This window comes from Eurosta solidaginis, chromosome 2 (genome assembly GCF_040869045.1).
Source record: "Eurosta solidaginis isolate ZX-2024a chromosome 2, ASM4086904v1, whole genome shotgun sequence".
NCBI lineage: Eukaryota > Metazoa > Arthropoda > Insecta > Diptera > Tephritidae > Eurosta > Eurosta solidaginis.
Window position 1 is genome coordinate 123,142,938 of NC_090320.1, and position 22,521 is coordinate 123,165,458.

A 22,521-nucleotide genomic window follows, 5' to 3' on the forward strand; every position below is an offset into this window, starting at 1 on the left:
ATTTATAACCACCCACACCATCACCTCCTGCTTTTTGTCAGCACTCATGTATATGCATGTCAGGGTTGATGTGTGGGTGCCTTTCCCTTCCAAAACGGAGGATTTTGCGGGTCAACGGTTGCAGCTTGCTATACAACCGGCCTCTTGGATTCTAACAGCCAACGCGTACACATCTGCCGCCAGCGATCTCTGCCGTTCTGATCACAATAAACTAAGGTAATATTGTAATCCTTTTATTTCTTAATTCTACATAATAAAACGCAGCTATTATAACGAGAAATTCTCGTCTTCTCTTATTTATTTGCGCATACACCCGCTTATTAAGATCGACCCCGGTGCGCCGACCTACCTCCAGGAGCACACGTACCCCGGCCGAACATTTGGAACATTTGGTCCTTCTCCCCGAGAAAGGAATTAAAGCGCATATACAGTCCACACAACATAAGATTATAGCTGTCCGCACCAAAATTACAGAAATTGCCATAAAAAGCTATCGGGAGAATTTCGCCACAACCAACAGCTATACCACAAAAACTTTGAACGTTTACTATTTCACAACAGCGTCAAAATACTGAGCAAGCGACAGCCAGCGGAAGCCACTGCAGCACACAAGCTATTTGCCACGCCAAACCAGAACATCGCCAAACAAAAGTAAGTGCAATATTTCTTGCCACAATTTTTTTTTTTCGTTATAAAAAATATATAAAACCGAGTAAAAAATAAATATTCTCAGTACCGCACGCGTAGTGATTTGTTATTAAGTGCGAAAAGTGTAAAAAGATTAGTGACGAAAAGAAAAAGAAGTCCAAACGCGTAACATTAACGTTTTTAATTCCTTGTGACTATCTGGTCTGCCCCGCCACCAGCGGTAAGGCTCTCCGGACACCGCACAAGGAAGAGGTACACATAACCTCACTTTCACATAAAATTTCACGCCATTCGATTTAAATTTTCTTTTTGCATCACGTTAATTTCACTAGTTTTTCTAATAAATTTTTGTTACATAGTTGCTTCGTTTTTGCACAAGATCTATCACACGTTTTTACACTTTTCGTCGAGTTCATACCAGCGCGCGCACTTATTATACAATACAATTTAACTTGGAAGTGGCGAGTGGCCCCCTTTATTTACACAGTACACATTGGTGTTGCTCCCCCCTACTCCCTGTTTTACAGCACAAATACTCTGCAAAGTCAGACAAAATAAACAAATTAGGAGTAATAACTAAAATTTTGCGTAATTTAATAGTTGTTGGTTGTGTGATTCGAACAGGTTCACACAAATTTACATTCCTCACTCAATTTGTCTACAAATTTTTCAACCATGAACATTGATTCTTACATTAGATTGGCCGATCGAATAATCAATTCGAGGCCGATTTTAATGATATCAATGCGGCTCTGCACACTGTACACACTCTGGCAATAAAGCAAAAAGAGTTGCAAGCTAAGTGGGAAAAAGCACAGAACGCCTTAGAGGAGTTGCTTGGCTCTGACACGCTCGACGCAAAGAAAATTGCAGCGGTCAAGATCAAGCATAAAGCGGCATATGCCGTATTCCTGCGATGCATGTCTAACATGGCTGAACTTCAATCGAAATTGAAGCGGGAAAAAGATGGTGAGCTTCGACCTGAGGGAGAACGCGAGCGCAACATAGTATCCGCCTGCCAGCTTGCGATACTAAGGTATTCAAGGGCGACTACCTATCTTGGCTAACGTTTCGCGACCTGTTCACGGCCATCTATAAAAATAAAAGTCGCTTAAGCCCGGTAGAAAAGTTGTTCCACCTTAACCAAAAAAAACCCAAGGTGAGGCAAAACACATCGTCAAGAAATGTCCCTTGACAAATGAAGGCTTCGAAACAGCCTGGAAAGACCTATGTGAGAGATACGAGAATAAGTGGATTCTCGTGAACTCACAACTACAAATTTTATTTAATCTAAAAAAGATAGATAGCGAGTGCAGCAGCTCAATCAAAACCTTACAGCGCGACATAAATAATTGCTTAGCATCCTTAAAAACACATCAGATTGACGTTTCAAATTGGGATGCGATTATTACTTATTTATGTTCGACAAAGTTACCTGAGAATACGTTGGCTCTATGGGAGCAGAGCATTGACCACAAAACGGACATATCCAAGTGGGAGGATATGGACAAATTCTTGTCAAATCGTTTTCAGACACTTGAAACCGTGTCTGGTTTTACAGGGAATGCCACCTCTAAAGTTCAAAAGTCAAACACGTCGCGCCAGTCGACAGAAACCCCTACAAAAAGACTTGGTGCTTTTCAAAAAAAAGTATCCAAGCAAACAACAAAATCAATGTGTAAAATGTGCAAATCTACGGAGTACAGATTACGCAACTGTTCACGTTTTTGCGATTTAAACCCGGTAGAAAGGATTAAATTCGTCAAATCCACAAATGGCTGCCTGAATTGTTTATCCCCAGGACACACAGTGACGAGGTGCACCAGTTCGTACAACTGTTCCAAATGCCACACTCGTCACCACACGCTCCTGCATTCGGACACACTTCAGCAACCGGCGGTGCGAAACCCTTTCAAAGATGCGGATAATACCCCATCAACTTCTGTACATGCACGGAAAAGACAGGAATCGGGACAACCACCTTCTTCTACGAACCAGAATGTCAAATCCTGCCATGCCAATTCCAGCACAGGTGTGCTATTAGGAACTGCTCGCGTACACATTCAACATAATGGTACCGACTTCCCCGCGCAGGCATTAATTGATTCTGGGTCTGAATGTTCCTTTATAACTGAAAGACTGAAACGCAGGATCAATTTGCCAGCGAGGAAAATGCATGCCCATGTTTCAGGCATCACAAATGCGGTGTCAGCTCAGGTGAAAGAAGCATCCAACATCGAATTACGTTTACCAGTGGATCCCTGCTTCAGCCTGACTACACCCGTACTAGTTCTAACAAAACTCACTGGGAATCTTCCATCCTGCCATATCAACGCAATGACTATGCAGGCATTCCCAGACTTGGTTTTGGCAGACAAGAGGTTCTACGTCAATGAAGACGTAGACCTCATACTTGGCGGATACATATATCCCCAAATTATAATGAGCGGTATAAAGAAGAATGTGCTAAACACACTCTTAGCTCAAGAGACAGTGTTCGGTTGGATACTAACCGGTCGTATCGAATCACCGAATCCAACGAAGAGCATTATGTCTTTTTACAACGAGGTTGCGTTAGACAACCAACTCAAAGCGTTCTGGGAGGTAGAAAATGTATCAAAAAATAAAATATTAAATGAAGAGGAAAGGTACTGCGAACAATTATTTAAGGAAACAACGAAACGTGATGAAGATGGAAGATACACCGTATCACTACCATTCAGGCAGGATTACCCTAATAACATTAATTTGGGACCGTCCCTGAAACGCGCATGCTCTCAGTTCTTCCGGAATGAGGGGCGACTAATAAAAAACCCAGATTTAGGTAAAGAATATGTTCGAGTGTTGTCAGAATATGATACGCTCGGACATATGAGAAAATTAAAAAAGAATATCTCATCCGACGATTCGGATCATTACTTCCGGCCCCACCACGCCGTTATTAAAGCGGAAAGTACCACTACAAAGGTACGCGTAGTATTCAATGCCTCGATGGAGACTATACCGCTTCGTATTCAATAGCGACATCGAAAAGATGTATCGACAAATTTGGGTGAACGAAAATCACACCAAACTTCAACGTATTGTGCATCGCACTTCCCCGAATGACCCTATTAGTCTTTACGAATTAAAGACGGTTACCTTCGGAGTGAATTGCGCTCCATATCTCGCGATAAGAACGCTCCTACAACTGGCTGACGACGTCGCAAATTAACACCCTACAGTGGCTAGCATACTAAGAGAGAGTATGTACGTAGATGATGTTTTATCTGGAGGACACACAATAGCGTCAACCATCAAAGCAAGAAAGGAAATTCGCGAAGCCTTACACTCAGCTGGCTTTCCATTACGCAAGTGGACTTCAAATTGTAAGGAAATTCTAAAGGACATCCCCAAAACGGATTTTCTCAGCGAGGATTTCTTAGCGTTCGAAGAAGCTAGTTCGGTAAATGCCCTGGGAATACGATGGAACGCTCACTCAGACGTATTTTATTTCAAGGCAGGAACCCTGGAAAATGGCGAAAACATCACCAAACGAGCAGTCCTATCCGCTATAAACTTTTCGACCCTTTAGGCTGGCTTGCGCCAATGGTCATTGTGGCAAAAATACTCATGCAGAGTATTTGGTTAGAAGGCACCGCTTGGGACGACCAAGTATCGAGCAGTACGCTAGAACGATGGAAAACCTTCACCGACCAATACCATGAAATCGATAAAATCAGGATACCTAGATGGGTCAACTTTTCTCCAGGAACCGACCTCGAGATCCATGGATTTTGTGACGCATCCGAGAAGGCTTACGCAGCAGCCGTTTACATGCGCGTGAAAACGGATAACGACATCTGGACAAACCTAATGCTAGCAAAGACCCGAGTAGCCCCGGTGAAAACCCTGTCTCTTCCACGATTGGAACTTTGCGGAGCCGTGCTGTTAGCGGAAATCACCGAATCAATTTTCAGGAACCTTAAATTGGGACCGGTGAGAGTTCACCTGTGGACGGATTCAACGATCGTCCTCGCATGGATAAGGAAACCGCCTTGTTCCTGGTCAACCTTCGTCGCGCATCGGATCACCAAGATCATCGACATGGTCGGAAATAAGAACTGGTTGCACGTGAACTCAGAGTCCAACCCAGCAGATTTAGGTAGCAGAGGATTACCGGCGTCTGAATTGGTCAACAATTAGTTGTGGTGGCAGGGACCTTCTTGGCTGCAAGAAGACACTTCCCAATGGCCAGCACAAGAAAGTGACTACATTACCTCCGTAGAGGAAAATAGGGCGAAGACCTGCGCAACAACAAATCTACCGATGTTCTCCAACGCTTTTCAGACCTACCTAGGGCTTTACGGGTGCTCTCATACGTTATGAGGTTCTACCGAAGAACTCACCCCAAAACAAAAAAATCATTTCAGGTCGAGTCACCTTTAATCTCTCCTGATGAGATCAAATCAGTAACCCAACTCTTAATTAAAATCTATCAGAAACAACATTATAGTTCCGAATATAATGATCTAAAGGCCGGAAAACCAATTGCAGGGAAAAGTGCAATACTCTCACTTAATCCCTACTTAGACCAAGATGGCATCATTCGGGTAGGAGGGCGACTCGGGGCGTCAAAGGACTTAGCTTTTAATGAACGCCACCCAATCCTCCGCCCATGCAACTGCCGGTTATCCCGTCTGACAGTCCTAATGTTTCATCAACAAAGTCTGCATGGGGAAAACCAACTCATGTTATGTCTGATACGCACCCAATATTGGATACCTAACATCAAAACCATGATTAGGGCAACAATTCACAATTGCAAAGTTTGCACTATACACCGAAAGCGTGCTCAGACCCAACTTATGGGTATTCTCCCTCGCGTACGCACGACATTCAGCCGTGCATTCACGAATACTGGAGTCGACTTCGCCGGCCCCTTCGACATCAAAAGTTACCGCGGCAGAGGGTGTCGACTATCCAAAGGCTATGTCTGCCTTTTCGGGTGTTTTTCCACACGAGCGATTCATCTGGAGGCCACTACTGACCTCAGCACCCCATCATTTCTTGCGGCTTTTGCCCGTTTTATATCTAGACGCGGATGTCCCAAAAACGTCTACTCCGACAACGGTACAAACTTTGTCGAAGCTTCACGATACCTACGATCGGAATTTAAAACTTTCATTTCGCAAGCCCGAGACAATGCTGTCTCGAAGTACAGCCACCAGTCACTCACTTGGCATTTCATCCCTGCGGGCGCTCCCCACATGGGAGGGCTATCGGAGGCTGGAGTGAAGATTCAAAAGCCACTTCAAAAAGATAGCCTCACCACACAAATTCACCTTCGAGGAATTCCATACCCTCTTGTGCCGCATCGAGGCATGCCTGAACTCGCGGCCGCTCAGCCCGGCATCCAATGACCCAACGGACCTAGAGCCACTTACCCCAGGTCATTTCCTCACGGGCAGCCATCTACTGGCTCCGCCAGAGCCGGATGCTAGTGAGAGCCCTGCCTCGATGATCAATCGGTGGCAGAAACTAAAAGCCCTCCATCACACTTTCTGCAAGCGATGGAAAACCGAATATCTCACCGAGATCCAGAAACGATACAAGTGGAAACATCCACAACCTAATCTAAAACCCGGAGACCTAGTTGTTATCAAAGAGGATAACCTCCAACCCAACAAGTGGAGAATGGGGAGAATCGTCAACACACACCCAGGCTCTGATAACCGTGTGCGTGTTGTTGACAACCAGGGGACAAATAACTAGACCAATTACGAAATTGGTACTCCTTCCGTCCCACGACAAGGAGGATTAAATGTAAGGGGCCAAATCCCGCCTTCCAAAACCCCAAAAACCAAAATCCTATTTCCCTCGACTACCTAAAATCAGAGGCCCACGGTTGGTGATAGCATAGAAAGCAAATTAAGGAACCCGCGTCTTCGTGTCTCTCTATCCCTAAGCCTGCGTTTCTCCCGAGCCATATATTATAATCAACCCCCCGGTCTCGTGATGGTGCGAGTCTACCGGAGGGGAATTCAAAACGTACTACGCGATGGCAATGGGGAAAGGGAGCGCGGTACATAAAGACGCGTTCAACCACGCTATGCCCCGCTATCCCTAAGCTTGTGTCTCTCCCGAGGCCCTAAATATAATCAACCCCCCCCCCCCCCCCCGGTCTCGTGATGGTGCGAGTCTACCGGAGAGCGATCCTACATCTTCCTTCTTTTGTTCTCTAGCCCCGGTCTTGTGTCGAGTCTACCGGAGGGAATCATACACCTTGCTACTGGTGGGCAATGGGGAAAGGGAGCGAGAGGCACGAGGACGCATGAGAGCTTAGCAAAAGTTCGCAAACAAAAAAAAACATTTTTTTTTCTATGTGATTTACCAATACTAACCGAGGGCCCCCTGAACAGAAAATCCCCAAATTCACTCGCTCGCCCCGAGCGAGGACACCAGAAACCATCCCATTCACTCGTTATCCCATAACGAGGACATCATAAGAGCCTACAGCAGAGGGGCGAACCGATCTGCCACAGAACCTAAAGGCTTTTCAGCCCATTATCTTTCTTAATTCCCATCAAATCAACCCACATTCACTCGCCCCGAACGAGGACACCAGAACCCTAGCGCAGATCCACTGTCTGCCAGAGAACATAAATGCACTCGGCCAAAAGCACGAGGCCAACATAATATTTTACTTAATGAATAGGGACAGCCATATTCTAAATATGGGTTAACCATATTAATCTCGGTTTGCAGAACTTTGCGGAAACCATGGAATCGTGGACCTAACCCAAATCAAAATTCATCGTTCAACGTCAAAAAGAAAACCCGACTAGTAAATGAGTCACGTACAGCAAAAAAAATATATATCATTGGTGACTAGTGGAGATACCGTAACGAAACGCAGTATGTTAAATGATTGTCCGGAACCTTCGTCTCCATTTAAGAGTTTGGAAAATAGGTTATATTTGGAAATCAGCGGTTCACCTGGAACACCTCCATGAAGACTTAAAAGGACAAGAGCTTTCCGAAATTTCTGCATAACCGAGTGAATACACCTTGTTTAGCCGGAGCGCCAAAAGATTGGACTCTTCTGTCCAGGTTAAGGTCGGAATATAGAGTTCTAAGGCAATAAGTCATTTTCTTTATTTTTTTGTCAGTTCATTGCGGCTGCTGCGTAGAGTATCGCCCTATCACAAAATATTTTTCAAAAAATTCCCATTGCAGGAGTAGCACACAAACGTCCTATCTCAGAACTGGGTTGAGGAACGCCGTATCTCAGAATGCTTTTCATTAACTTAACTCCTCTTATGTCAAAAATGCATTGAACTTATGCTGATAGGAAGTTTTCGAAACAAATTCTGAGATAGTGTATTTTCGTATAAAATTCTAACGTACGGCATTCTTCAAACAATTTCTGAAAGACTGACAAAACCAATATGACTTTATCAATTCCCGAAATATTTAGTGGAAAAATGAATTATTTCCCCAAAACCTTTGGCATTTACAAATTTATTATCACTACTAATATACTACCTGGTCATTCGGCCCATTAAATTTTTAACTAACAAAGATACTTGTCTACTATTATTTCACTGAAGGGGATTGAATTATTCCCCGTTTCCCTACTTCGTACAAGTAACCCGTCCAGATTGCTCATCGAAGAACAAACATCTAATAATTGAATTAAACTCACCCTCTCTTTGTTCATTGACTGATAGCTGCGCTTCGTGAATGGATGTGTAACTCGTTTCAGTGCACCACCAGATAAATTGGGTACTTACGGATCCATGATCTCATCAATCTTCATTGGTTTCCTAACGTCCGCAAGGAATTGTGAAGGCACCTAAGTGTCGCGTATTTTGCAAGTAAGCTAATGACACCTAATTTTATTGGAAAGGAAATATAAAGTTTTCCATCGCACAGATTCATTTATGCGAATACGTTTATATAGTCTATGAAAGCTCAAACTACATATAAAACGTTTTCCACGGGCCTTAATACCAAATAGTGGAAATAATCCCATAGCCCGGTAGTAAGCCGACAGTCTTGGAGGCGATTTGATATAATCACTTCAAAAACTCAAAGAATACAACAACCAGAACAGGTGGTCGGAACTTTCACCGACGATATATATTTTAGACTACAAACTATACTAACCGTAAGCTGTTGTTCTTGACCTTGACATACGTGTACGTGAATCATTCCACATGCGTGAAATGTCCTCTGTTTGTGATTCACCTGCACGACCTTTTTTAGTCGTACCATCTTTCTGCTGCTGTGTTGCAGATAATTCGGTCGACAAACGTTTACGATTAGCTAAAACTGCGTTATTAAAATTGGTGTTGTTCCCTGGACGTGCGTTCACACTTCAAAAAGTCCGTATCTAAATACTGTGACAGTGCTTTACGCTTTACATGCCGCGCCACAATATTCATTCCGTGCTTCAACATTTTTACGTTTACCCCATGTTGTATGACGTATTCTGTGAAATTTTGAATACTCTCGGTCAGGCCTACATTCAAGTTCTCTGTACGCTCAAATTCCAAACCAATCAACCACATCGCACAAGAGTTGGATGAACTTATGGGTGCACTACCACCACCACTTGATTGATTTTTATCATCATCATTGGCGCTGCTGTTGTGTGTGCCGACAACAGCTGGTTTCTTATAATAAAAACATGTAGGATTTACATGTGCCAATGCAATGTGTTGATTACGTTCTAAATTACCAACCCACAAACGTATTTTTGACTCCACTAAGCCGCACCATTCGAGCTGGTCGTCGCCATTTTGCGATGTAACTAAAAGTACAATAGAGTGACGATATTTGTAAAAGAAACTAGGGGCTTCAAATAGTCGATCCCATGTCACACGTCCGAGCATAATCTCATCAGTTGTAATCATACCTCGATTAAATTCATTAAGTATTACTTGCTTGGTTGATTCCGACACGTTGAAAGTGGTAGTTTGTTGAGGATATGCCGGTGTTATAATTGGCATAAGATGATCACGATCCGAGGCATTAACGCGTGGATCCCAAACCGGAAACCTTAAATTGACATTGTCTGGATGCTTCAGCAGCACCGGATTTGGCCACTTCCAACGCGAGAATACCCAAAGGAATTTATGCCCTAAAGTGGAGGCTATTGTATTTGGATACAGTTGGCATGTGGGCGCTACCAACGTAACCCACGTGACACCACCAAAGTAACCCAAACAATTAGAGTAAATGCCATGTTCTTTTTCCATAATGTATGTCTTTATAACATTGCAAAGATAGAAATATTAGACTAATAGTCAGCCAAAAGAAAAAAAAATTTTTTTTTTAATTTTTTGAACATCACTCACGGCCGCTAAAAACTATGAAGGCTCGCACAAAGCTTAATTCACAATATTTGCATTTAAATGGTCTTTCACCATGATGCAGTTTCTGTCGCCGCAATTCTCCTGATTTGGCAAAGCTCGCAATTTGCGAATCTTCACAATGTTCCATTACTTCGTCATTGCCGTGAATAGTGCCAGCAGCACTTGCTTGCTGCACTTCTGAAAAGCTTTCCCCAGCTTCCAGATCTGTAACTTCCAATGTTAACTCTGGTGCCCACAAATATCCATGGCAAAATCTGCAAAGAAAAAGAGAAAAAGCCATTAGTTCATGCCTCAATGGGTGCGTCGGCCGCGCCGTCAGTTGTCACACTTTTGCGATGCCGGTAATCTAGAAAACAAAAAAAGGAGCGACACATAAAACCCCCCACCTCTCCTGGATCTCCATCACCAGTCACCTGAAAATAAAGAAAAATGAATTAATAATTTAAACTAAAAGAATATATCAAATGAACAAATCTTAAAACGAACTTACCATTTTCGTCCAATTGTCCATGCGTAATTCTTCAATCGCCGTAGTAAAAAGAATTGAAAGAGCGAAAAAAAATCATTCGATTTTTTACCGCTTCTTTCAATTCAATGGAATTTTACATTCTATACACGGGTGTGTATGAATGTTTAGTTGCTTTGTCTATTGCCGTTGGCATATTTGTAACCAACGTATGTACATATGTATGTATGTATGCCTACTTGGCTCGCCATATCATATTAGTGTTGCATAAAAAGAGGCAACCGGGTACCGAAAACCCGCAAAACACAAAATCGGGATTGGCATTTTTTTAACCCATATGGGCGCCCGGGCAGTCACAAAACATACTTACTCACAAAAATAAAGGCGAAAACCTCATTTAAAAATAATTATGGTCTCATTTACAAAAAAAAAAAAAAATTCCTTTTTGATTTTTTTGCCTTCGGTACTGCTTGTTTTTTTGGCTGGGGGCAGGACTTGTTGTTTTTCAACAACAAATATCACAAAGAGTCATTATAAGGGCTCGGTACAAAACCAATCCGAGTCCCGAAATTAAAAAATCCGACATGACAAAGTCCCGAAATTGGAAAAAGTCAACTGTTTCTACCGGCCTAGTGTGCTACTGCCCCAGTGACCTAGTTTTTTTTTGTCAAGGGCAAGCAAATACATATAGGTATATATACTCGTACGCAGCAAACTCACCATACCAGCTAGCAGCTGACCAATAAATACACGACAGGGTTGCATGGTACCTTTAGCATAATGGTACGCGCAGATAGAACGCGTCGCGGAGAACGCATCGCCAATCTGCAAATTTATGTCAGGTGAACGTAAGTAACGCATCTCTGCTTGGTAAAAATTGTATTTGATAATATGCTTCGCATATGGACTTAATTTATCTATTCTAACATACAATTTGTAATAAAAGACCTCCGCTTCACCCAACCAACCTCACGGCCGCTCACCCCGCTCACCTCGGCCTCTTCGTCCAGCCCAGAAAAACCTCAAAACCCTCGAGTCTGGAACGGAGACCTCTGCCTCTTCGTCCAACCAAAAAAAAAAAAACAAAAAAAAACCCAAATCTGGAACGGAGACCTCGGCCTCTCCATCCGGAACAAAAAAAACCCAAAGAATAACAAAAAATGGTGCCATTCTGGAACGGAGACCTCGGCCTCTTCGTCTAGCCTTACTGGCCATCGACTATATATATATTACGTTCTGAATTGCTATATTTAAGAATTATGTATAATTCAATGGCAAGAAATATTCACTTATATCTGTTCATAACCGTTACTTTTTCATCTTAGCTCAGGTGGCATGCTAAGCAAGTCGGAAAAGGTTCCCGGCCATTTTGCGTCGCAGACGAACTCCTCATTTAGATTAAGTTTAGTTTGTAAGTCTTATGTTCATTTTTCTCGATTCAACGGAGGTCATTGGCGGAAAATGATGTTGCGTATCGCAAGGGGGGCCGGCATGTTTGGGCAGGATGCCTAACCTTTCCGCATCTGATTGCGATCCCCCCAATGCAACTCTGCAAATCGATACTCGATACTCGACTTAATTTATAACCACCCACACCATCACCGCCACATGCATGTGCATGCATGTACATGCACGTGTATGTGTGCTTTTTGTCAGCACTCATGCAAATGCATGTCGGGGTTGATGTGTGGGTGCCTTTCCCCTCCAAAACGGAGGATTTTACGGGTCAACGGTTGTAGCTTGCTATACAACCCGCCTCTTGGATTCTAACAGCCAACGCGTACACATCTGCCGCCAGCGATCTCTGCCGTTCTGATCACAATAAACTAAGGTAATATTGTAATCCTTTTATTACTTAATTCTACATAATAAAACGCAGCTATTATAACGAGAAATTCTCGTCTTCTCTTATTTATTTGCGCATACACCCGCTTATTGAGATCGACCCCGGTGCGCCCACCTACATCCAGGAGCACCCCCGGCCGAACAGCTCATATTGGATTTGTTCAGGGTAAACAGGGTTTAATTAAAAATTTATAATATGGGATACCAAATAATTGGTTAAATTTAAAGCAGTGCTGAGTGGGGTAGTAGTATATAAGTTAATAAGAAAATTTTATTCTACTATGTTGGAAATATAATCGTTATTTAATTATTTTCCGGGCTATAAACACTCTAATGCGTGTACACAGGAACGGGAATTTACAGCGAGATGAGAAAATGTGCAATTAGGTGGATCTTATTTATATGTATTTATGTGTGTGCCAGTACTATAGTTATATTACGGTGGGTCGTTGTTTTTTATTTTCGGAAAAATTAAGTAGGCGAAATATTTTGCAGTTGTGCAAATATTTTTTATTTATTTAAAGTCTTCGCGTAAATCTAATGTTGGGGTCTTATTAACACACCCTAGTGAGGGTGTTTTGTCTTACTTGTGTCGGTACTGCCTTAGCGCGCCTAAGTGCAGTTAACGGCTTTATATGTCCCTTTAAATATATGTATATGTGGGGTATATTTTTATGCGTTGAGATTTTTAGAGTTGGTATACCGCCCTTTATATAAATGGGATGCTATTATGTGGAATGGGAAGTGGCAATTTTTGAGTGAATACGTGCATACCAGTGCAATAGGAAATGTGCAGTTACATTTTTTTTTTTTTTTTTATGAGATCGAGTATATGAAATTAGCAGCGGTTTCCTTTGAGCAAGAGAATTTTTCAATTGGGATTACCTTACTTTTTTTGTGTTAATTGAATTAGCACTTTTTCGCCACTTTTAGTAATGTCTTACTAATTTTTTCCTTAACTTGTTTTTGTTTCGTGTAATTACAAAATTTGAGATTTTTTTCTTTTTTATTCCAAGACAAGTAATTATAATATTTTTTCCCAATTTTTTCTTTCACACTCTAATGCACTTTAATTTATTTACAGCTTTTTCAGGTATACTAGGAACTCATATGTATGTCTTTTTTTTAACCATTCTTTTCTTTTTTTCTTTTCAGGCATACTTTTGGTCTTTTATATAGTATCTATATATTTTTTGCACGTTTTGTATTATACACTTATCTCATTTATATACATATTTTTGATTTTTAATTTAATGTAATTCAATACAATTTGATCACTCTTTCCGACTAAATAATGAGTTGTCATACAATTGAACAAAAGAAATTATCAAATATGAATACTTTTGATGATCAAAAACTGAATATAGTTTTTCAATCACATTTTGGAATTATATTTGAAACAAATGTGTTTACTTTAGGTGATCAAAAATTTTAATCATTTTTCATTCAGCTTTCTGAATCTTTTCTGACAATCTTTGTTGGCTGACGGTGTCACTCTCCTAGATGTCTTTGACGGTGTCACTCTCCTAGATGTTTCATTACGCAATGCTGCCAAGCCGTAAACCCAACTACACCGGGCACCCCAATGCTTACCCAGCGACATCCTGTCCCAGGACCACAACAGCAATTGCGTCCCGGCCTCCCTCAACTCATGGCATATCTGTCCGGTCAGGCGACGTAAACTTAGAAATCATCAACATCTCATCAATCCTGTCACCCGTTGCACCACTGGATACCGCCCTGATATCAGCGCACTACTCACTGGCGATAATCGCATTATCTTAGGGGATTTCAATGCCCATCGCGACCTACGGCATTCTAACCTTCAGGCGGACAGCAGGGGTGAGATGCGAGTATTGAAGTTACGTGGGTCCTGTCTCTGATGATCCAACCCCACGGTGTAACTTAAACACTGATCAATATCCGTTGATCGGCGGCCCAGCAAGTTGATACCAATCAGCTGAATGGGGTGTTCAAATCAACCAGCCTTGGTATGGCCGGGGAGGACTATCTAACCGCGCCAATCCATTTCAGGTTAATGGCACCCTGTTGCACGGCAACTCCACCGAGAGTTCCATGCTTGTCTCAGTATCCCTCTTTCATTGTTTTTATCTCAATATCTGATTAACGCAGTAATCAGTATGAGATATGTGTTTTGTTGCAATTTCGGAAATGTGACCAACCATTTCTGCCCAGCCGTAGCAGCAATATATTGACAACGATCTGCATTTGCTTAGACATTGCTTAAGGCGACACCTCCCTCCAACGCTATGCACCATCTTTTTATGCAAGTGTCGCTCTAGTACTGGGCGACCGAGCTTTGCTCGGCAACGTTTCGTTGTGCTGGCAACGTTTCTCGAGTATCTTCATGCGCCGAATTATTAATTTCAAACATTATTTTAGTTATACACTATGAGTCTCACATTTTTATTACATTCCAAAAACTTGAAAATTTCACGAATGACAAGTATCAGTTAGTTTAATTAAATGTCAACTTACTTCCCTAAGCGCCATCTGTTGGTAAGTAGTTAAATGGTTAGATATCGTTTTCGAATTGAACATATGCCTCTAGTGTTCAACGGTAGCAAATTACCATGGTGAGATATCTTTTTGCTATGGTGAGGAATCTTTCTAATAGTAATCTGTGAGAAATTGCAATTATTCATTTAATATTTGCCAAAAATATGCATTTAAATATATTTTGCTAGAATTTGCCACGGTGTCTTGATATTGCATTTCAATTGTATTGGCGTGTGTGAAATTAAGAAAATTAAGTCGAATCATGTGTAAGATTTTTTTACGAAGATTTTTAACTTTAATGTTCTCCTTTAAAGCTTTAATAGAATATGAGTAAGTAAAGTACTATTTCGTGTAACTGCCCCAACCCTAAATGGCAACCCTACTCAAAAATGTCCCTATTGTAATGCGGAGTGAAATACCTTTCGTTTGATACCCATATCGGCATATCTCATGCAATTTTTTGTTTAATTTCGAATAGGTGGCGACCCTACTCAAAAATGTCCTTATTGTAAAGCGGGGTGAAATACCTTTCGTTTGATACCCATATCGGCATATCTCATGCAATTATATTTTTTAATTTCGAATAGGTGCCAACCATAAATGGCAACCCTACTCAAAAATGTCCCTATTGTAATGCGGAGTGAAATACCTTTCGTTTGATACCCATATCGGCATATCCTAGAAGGTGATACATTATCTCTGTGCAAAATTTCATTTAAATCGGTTGAGCCGTTCCCGAGATCGTTCAGCTATACAAAAAAACACGAATTGCTCGTTTAAAGTTATAAGATAGAGTGAGGGCGTCATATAATTCCTTGTGAATAAAACTATCTGTTGTTAAGGCAACAGACAGTGATGCTCACAAGTACTTACGAAGATATATATTTCTTCATTAAACACGGTACTAGTCCACTTGCACTCAAGACACATCTCATTAGTCACAGGTACTTGTGCGTTTAGGATCATGTTGCAACTGAATTACAGCCAACGTTCCTCATTCAGTTTTATCTGCAACTTCGATCTGCATTATTTGCTACTTTTATACATGCCAACATATTTATCATCATTATTTGCTACTGTGGTATACAACTGCAATAAACTCGCTATTGTATAATCTTCGTCTTTATTTATCTCCAATTACGCTCCATTTATCCACAATTTAGGGCTGTGGCAACCTCTTCAACCATAGACCTGTGTTGGAAGGCTTTCCCACCTCAGCAATATCTTCGCCCACATATTTATCATCATTATTTGCTACTGTGGTATACAACTCCAATAAACTCGCTATTGTATAATCTTCGTCTTTATTTATCTCCAATTACGCTCCATTTATCCACAATTTAAGGCTGTGGTCAACCTCTTCAACCATAGACCTGTGTTGGAAGACTTCTCCACCTCAACAATATCTTCGCAAAGCAGTTCGCCTACTGCTGTCATCTGACATCGTCAAATCTTGCCACAGTTTTGGATGTGGACATCCGTTCTGCGAACGCCTCCTGTTCGCAATGCGTCTAAGGCAGCTTCAAACATCTCAAAAGACAAGATGAGCACCGGCCCACTCGTACAATTATCGATTTTTTTCAGCTGACGATAGACATATGTTTCTCCAATTATGCTCCGTTTTTGCTTCCGATTGTCACAATTGTGACCAACTCTTTTGTCTGCCCCTCAGGGTGCAGCTTTCAATGAATTAGATTTAATGGGACAAGGAAGAAACCAAATTCCCTTGGGTCTTGCACCCCAAGGGAAAAATGTCTACTCAGAGCGTGTCATAAAGGGAACTCTTTTTTGAAACCACAGCCACCGCGATGCTCTCACAAGGGGGCCATCCCAAGACAGGAAGGTGAGACCTGAATATAATGCAATATATTCAGATCACAACTAGCTTTTCCTGCTTCCGCGGTGACAGTTTTTAAAAAGACCATGCCTAGGGTCCTCCAGGTGATACGCCACGTCCACTCTGCTCCTTTTCGAGTAAAGTCACCTTACTCATGGATTGGTTAGCCATGGTATTTTGGTCGCCTTTTACGACCGGTATACCTAATGTGGGCATATTCTACAACCCCTAACCCACAGGGGGAAGCAGGGGTTAGATGCTGGTGGAACAAACAGAGGAAACAACGGAGACGCCCCCACTCGTATGGTAGGAAGTTGTCCCAGGTCACCAGATCTATCCATTGTAAGCGCAGGACTAATAAATTGCGTCAACTGGCAGCTCCTTTCGCTCGGGCGATCTGCCGACTTTATCATTACTGAGAACCGCACCATCAACTTTAAGAAAGGAAAGTGGGATGATTACAAATCCCTTACAGACAATCGCTTTGCTGCCCTCCCTATCCCGACTGATGCCCTCCAAGGGGAACGTGCTTTCCGCAAGGTCATCGAATCCGCTTCGGTTCGTTTTATTCCCGCCGGAAGAGTTCCAGAATTCCGGCCACATTTTCCGGCGGAGGCCGCAAATTTAGCGAGAGAACGTGACCTTATACGACAGCATGACCCTGGCGACCCCCAAATAAGGGATATAAGCAAACGCCTCAGATTGCTTGTAGGTGAACACAAGCGGGCGAAATAGATGGAGCATTTAAAGAATTGTAGCCTATCTGCCGGTGTGGGTAAGTTTTGATCCACCGTAAAGTTCCTATCGAATCCTAATCTAAGCATAATGACAAAATCTCCATCGCCTTTGGCGATAAAGTCCTGTCGGATGCGAAAAACTGCGCGATCGCTTTTTGTCGACAATATGCAATGCATTCTACGGTTGACAGAGTTAGACGGCGGGCCAACAGACGCGCATACAAGCATAAATACAGCGCGTCCCCAATTACCATCACCGCCAAAGAGGTTCAGGATGCCATCGTTCATGCTATACCATCAAAAGCAGTGGGCCCAGACGGCATAGCTATGCCAATCCTTAAAAACCTAGGCAAAGAGGGATTTAATTATCTAGCGCATGTCTTCAACTTGTCCCTATCCGCCTTCGTCATCCCCAAAAAATTAAAATGAACAAGGTGGTTCCGCTTTTAAAGCCAGTATCTGTCTGGTCCAAACCAGGAAGAATTAAATAAGGGGTGTCACAGGGTTGTGTCCTATCCCTACTTCTGTTTAACTTCTGCATATCAACGTTACCTTCACCACCAGAAAGTCACTATCGTTTCCTACGCCGATGACTGCACAATAATGGCCACAGGACCAGGCCCACAGATCGATGAGCTTTGTAACGAAATAAACAGCTATATCCCTGATCTCTCCAGTTTCTTCGCCTCGTGAAACCTGACATTGTCACCGACCAAATCATCGGCGACCTTATTTACAACATGGACGCGCCAAATATCGAACATATTGAACATCCAATTCGATGTCGCCACGCTACCAACTGTCTTACACCCCAAAATCTTGGGTGTAACGTTTGATCAGAATCTACATTTTGGAGAGCATGCAGCCGCAATTGTACCGAAATATCAGAGCCGTAATAAAATCCTCAAATCTTTTTCCGGCAGCACTTGGGGTAAAGATAAAGAAACGCTCATCACCACTTACAAAGCAATTGGCCGGCCGATTGCCTGCTACGCCTCCTCGATATGTTCGCCAAGCCTAAAGGTTATTCACTTGAAGAAAATACAGGCCTGCCAAAATACTGCCCCCAGAACCACTACTGACTGCCTTCTTATGTCCCCTGAACACCATCTACACAATGAGGCGAGAGTTCTCCCCATTAAGGAGAGAAATTAAATGCTAACCAAATAGTTTTTGTTGAATACCCAGAAACCTGGGTATCTTATCTGATTGATGAGGCTACACCGCCTAGGGGATAAGGAAGCATCTCCGAAAGCTTTTGAGGAAATACGACAACTGAGAACACAGCCGTATGAAACAAAAAAGCACAAGCAGGTCCTCAGTGATATGCACAAACAGGCGTCGAACCTCTATGCTAGGAATTGCCCGGCAACTCCGGTACTCAAAGAATAATACCCAGAACGAGCAGAGGAGGAACGCACCCTCCCTAGGGAAACGCGCGTCACTCTAGCTCAACTTCGATCTGGATACTGTGACAGGTTAAAGTCTTATCTATCCAGAATCAATCCCGACATACAAAGTGTATGTCCTGCTTGCAATGTGTCCCTACATGACACCAACCATCTCTTTGACTGCAGTGTGGAACCAACGCCTCTAACATCTCTCTCACTCTGGCCCACCCCAGTTAAAACTGCAAGTTTCCTAGGACTCCCATTAGAGGATACTGATGACAATTTGTGATCGATGAACACCCAACACTCCTCTCATTATGGTCTACCCCTGTTAAAACAGCAAGTTTCCTTTGACTCCCGTTAGAAGAGTTTGATGACAATTTGTGATTGATCGAAGCATTGGGGCGAAGCAACAACAAGGAACGGGGATACCCCTACAGTGTGGTACGGCCTACACGTATGGTACGGAGCCGTCATAGTTCGCCAGACATTTCCTTCGTGAGCGCAGGACTTGTTAGCTGCGTTAACTGGCAGCCGATGCCCACTGGTCGAAATCACTGATCTAGCGGCGCTAAAGTCGTAAATGTAAATTAACAAATCTAAATTGTTATTTTCGGCTATAAAATGAGTAAGAACATCACTACCAATTTCTATATTGTTCCTGGAGTAGCTAGATGGTTGCTTGGACAGCGAAGAGATGAGAGGATCGGAAGAGGCAAGAAGTGAGTATGTTAAAGCCTCCATTGTGTTTTTTCTTGAATTTTTGCGTGTATGGTGCTCTCTGAAATTCCTTAAATCCTTATTTCGAGCTTCCTGTGCTTCTTCTGACATCATGCCAATTGAGAGCGAGACATAATTTATGATGTCAGCACCGCGAATTAATATTTTAGGCACGGAAGATGGCATATAGAACCATGGATATGTTTTAAAAAAGATTTCCGCTGTATCAAAAGAATATATTTTGAAAGCATGTGTATTAACTTTATACCCACAAGCCATAGTTCGTAAAATAACACTGAATCTTCTGATTAGTTCCTCGCTGATTCCAGTTAAAAGTGCAGCCAATTTTGGTTCTTGGAAAAAGCGTCTAGCAGTATTTCCGCTATTGGTATTTCCCGAACTAGGCTTAGGAATATCAACTAATAAGCACATCTCATTTCTCAACTTTTCTTGTATATCCAGCTTAGTTTGTTGTACAACAGATTTATCAGTGCCGCGAACATGCCACTTTTGAATTGGCAATCTATATGCAATATGTAAAATGCACTCAAAGCATCTTATCCATGCGTGTAATGTTGACAGGCCATACTCATACATCTTAGTATTAAGTGGTAGAGCTTTAATCGAATTTAAGTCATTCATAACTTTTGGTGTGGCTCCACATATGCCACATGTTTGTGACGAGGATTCTGCAATCACACTAAAAACTTTACCATCGATCATTGCAGGATAAAATTTGGGATGAATTTTAAACGAATCAAACTGTGTTGGAATAATTTCAGATATTTGCTGTTTTACTCTTTCAACTTCAGTTCTCGCTAAGTTAGAAGTTTCTTTTTCATAAATCAATTTAATTGGTCTACAAAAGCGAGTAGAAGAAGGCCGAGAATTTTCCCACAGAATAACGCTACCCATTTTTACTTGTAAGGGCACAATGCATACTGTAAATAAATCTTCGTCGTGATTGCTCAATTCAAGGTCAGAAAAGCTTTGCCTATAAGTGGAATGTCCAATACTGCCATTACATCCCCAGATTGAAACAATTTATATGAGTGTTTTGTTAAATCCCCGTCCACGTAAAGAGCTAAAGCTTCATTAGGACTGTATACAATATAATTTTTTCCTAAAGAAGCGACAGTTTTTTTAATCTTTGCTGGGACCTTGGCATCAGAATGGACCATGGATACCACTTCGGAAGCGGTTCTCTTTCCTACTTTGTCTAAACTTACGTACATTCTGTAAAATCCTTTGGAGGTCGTCCAAACGAAGTGATACTTGTCGGATGAACTAATATTATTTCACTGTCCAACCATTCTCTGTTACGTTCTTCAAAACGCGATAATGTTCTGTTGCAGCTCTTCCACTTCCCAACTAATTTGCTTACAAAGCTCCTTAACTTTTTTTTTATTTCTTGACACTCATCCTGATCATATTTTGTTTCGTTTATTACCCTGCCACTCATGACTACCCACTTTTAACCACTTTCCCCTGAAATTCCACCACCATCAAAAATTTCGGTGTCAAAAAATTCAAGTTTTTGGGATATTTTTCAGGGTGGAAAAAATGTCCCATAAATAGAATGAGTGCGAATGAAACGACGTGAGTATCTTGTTTACAAAAAAAACCCAAAAATGGGAAATAAAGAAAAATTATTTGACGCGCTCGTTTGACAATTTTAAAATCTAAACGTGAATTTTTAGTTTTCGGGAAAACATTAAATTTTCAGCAATTAAATCGCGAAAAAGTGAAAGTTGTATAAATTGAACGTTCTGCAATTAAATTGCAAAAAGATAAAGCGATATAAATTGAACGTTCTGCAATTAAATTGCCAAAAAGTGTGAACGAAAGCTGGAGGTGGTCATCTTATACAAAAACTAAAGTTTTCATCATCAAAGGATTTGGTAAGTACTCCAAAAAAGTGTCACCATCACATAGAGATGCATATGCGCTGATGCACCTATATATTACGGTGTACACCAAAACAAGTGAAGTGCTAAGTCCCTGACAAATTTCAGGAAGATTTTATGGTGTCATCATAAAATATATCTGTACATGCGCTGGGATATATGTGCGAACAGGTTCAGTGCAAGGCCCCTGACAAAGTTCTGGAAGATTTTATGTTGTTATCATAAAATATATAAATACATGCGCCTGTACATATATGCATAATAGTGTATGTCAAAACGGGTTCAATGCAAGGCCCCTGACAAAGTTCTAGAAGATTTTATGTTGTTATCATAAAATATATAAATGCATGCGCCTGAACATATATGCATAATAGAGTATGTCAACACGGGTTCAGTGCAAGGCCCCTGACAAAGTTCTGGAAGGTTTTATGTTATCATAAAATATATAAATGCATGCGCCTGTACATATATGCATAATAGTGTATGTCAAAACGGGTTCAATGCAAGGCCCCTGACAAAGTTCTAGAAGATTTTATGTTATCATAAAATATATAAATGCATGCGCCTGTACATATACGCATAATAGTGTATGTCAAAACGGGTTCAGTGCAAGGCCTCTGACAAAGTTCAGAAAGATTTTACGTTATTATCATAAAATATATAAATGCATGCGCCTGTACATATATGCATAATAGTGTATGTCAAAACGGGTTCAGTGCAAGGCCCCTGACAAAGTTGTGGAAGATTTTATGTTGTTATCATAAAATATATAAATACATGCGCCTGTACATATATGCATAATAGTGTATGTCAAAACGGGTTTAGTGCAAGGCCCCTGACAAAGTTTTGGAAGATTTTATGTTGTTATCATAAAACATATAAATGCATGCGCCTGTACATATATGCACAATAAGGTATGTCAAAACGGGTTCAGTACAAAGCCCCTGGCAAAGTTCTGGAAAATTTTATGTTGTTATCATAAAATATATAAATACATGCGCCTGTACATATATGCATAATAAGGTATGTCAAAACGGGTTCAGTGCAAGGCCCTTGACAAAGTTCTGGAAGGTTTTATGTTATAATAA

The 22,521-nt window shown here is 41.5% G+C and overlaps 2 protein-coding genes and 1 pseudogene across 8 annotated transcripts in view; all 3 read right to left on the reverse strand.

The window, feature by feature from the left end:
- Window positions 1-22,521, reverse strand: part of TM9SF2 (transmembrane 9 superfamily protein member 2) — a 483,300-nt gene that overhangs the window by 132,171 nt on the left and 328,608 nt on the right. The window contains exon 5 of one of the 7 annotated variants that reach the window (XM_067766154.1): window positions 10,003-10,264. The exons of the other annotated variants lie outside the window; for them this stretch is intronic. Within the exon in view, the coding sequence (XP_067622255.1) occupies window positions 10,145-10,264 (120 nt within the window). The 3' untranslated portion in view covers window positions 10,003-10,144. Of the gene's footprint in view, window positions 1-10,002; window positions 10,265-22,521 lie in introns of those variants that run through there. 7 annotated transcript variants of the gene reach the window in all.
- Window positions 6,891-9,901, reverse strand: LOC137240199 (poly(A) polymerase gamma-like; annotated as a pseudogene).
- On the reverse strand, window positions 10,371-20,964 carry LOC137240198 (uncharacterized). The gene is made up of 2 exons (XM_067766157.1): window positions 10,501-20,964; window positions 10,371-10,423 (listed from the first exon to the last, which is right to left on the reverse strand). Exon 1 carries the CDS (start codon window positions 20,439-20,441, stop codon window positions 19,167-19,169), a length of 1,275 nt encoding a protein of 424 aa, XP_067622258.1. The 5' UTR covers window positions 20,442-20,964; the 3' UTR covers window positions 10,371-10,423; window positions 10,501-19,166.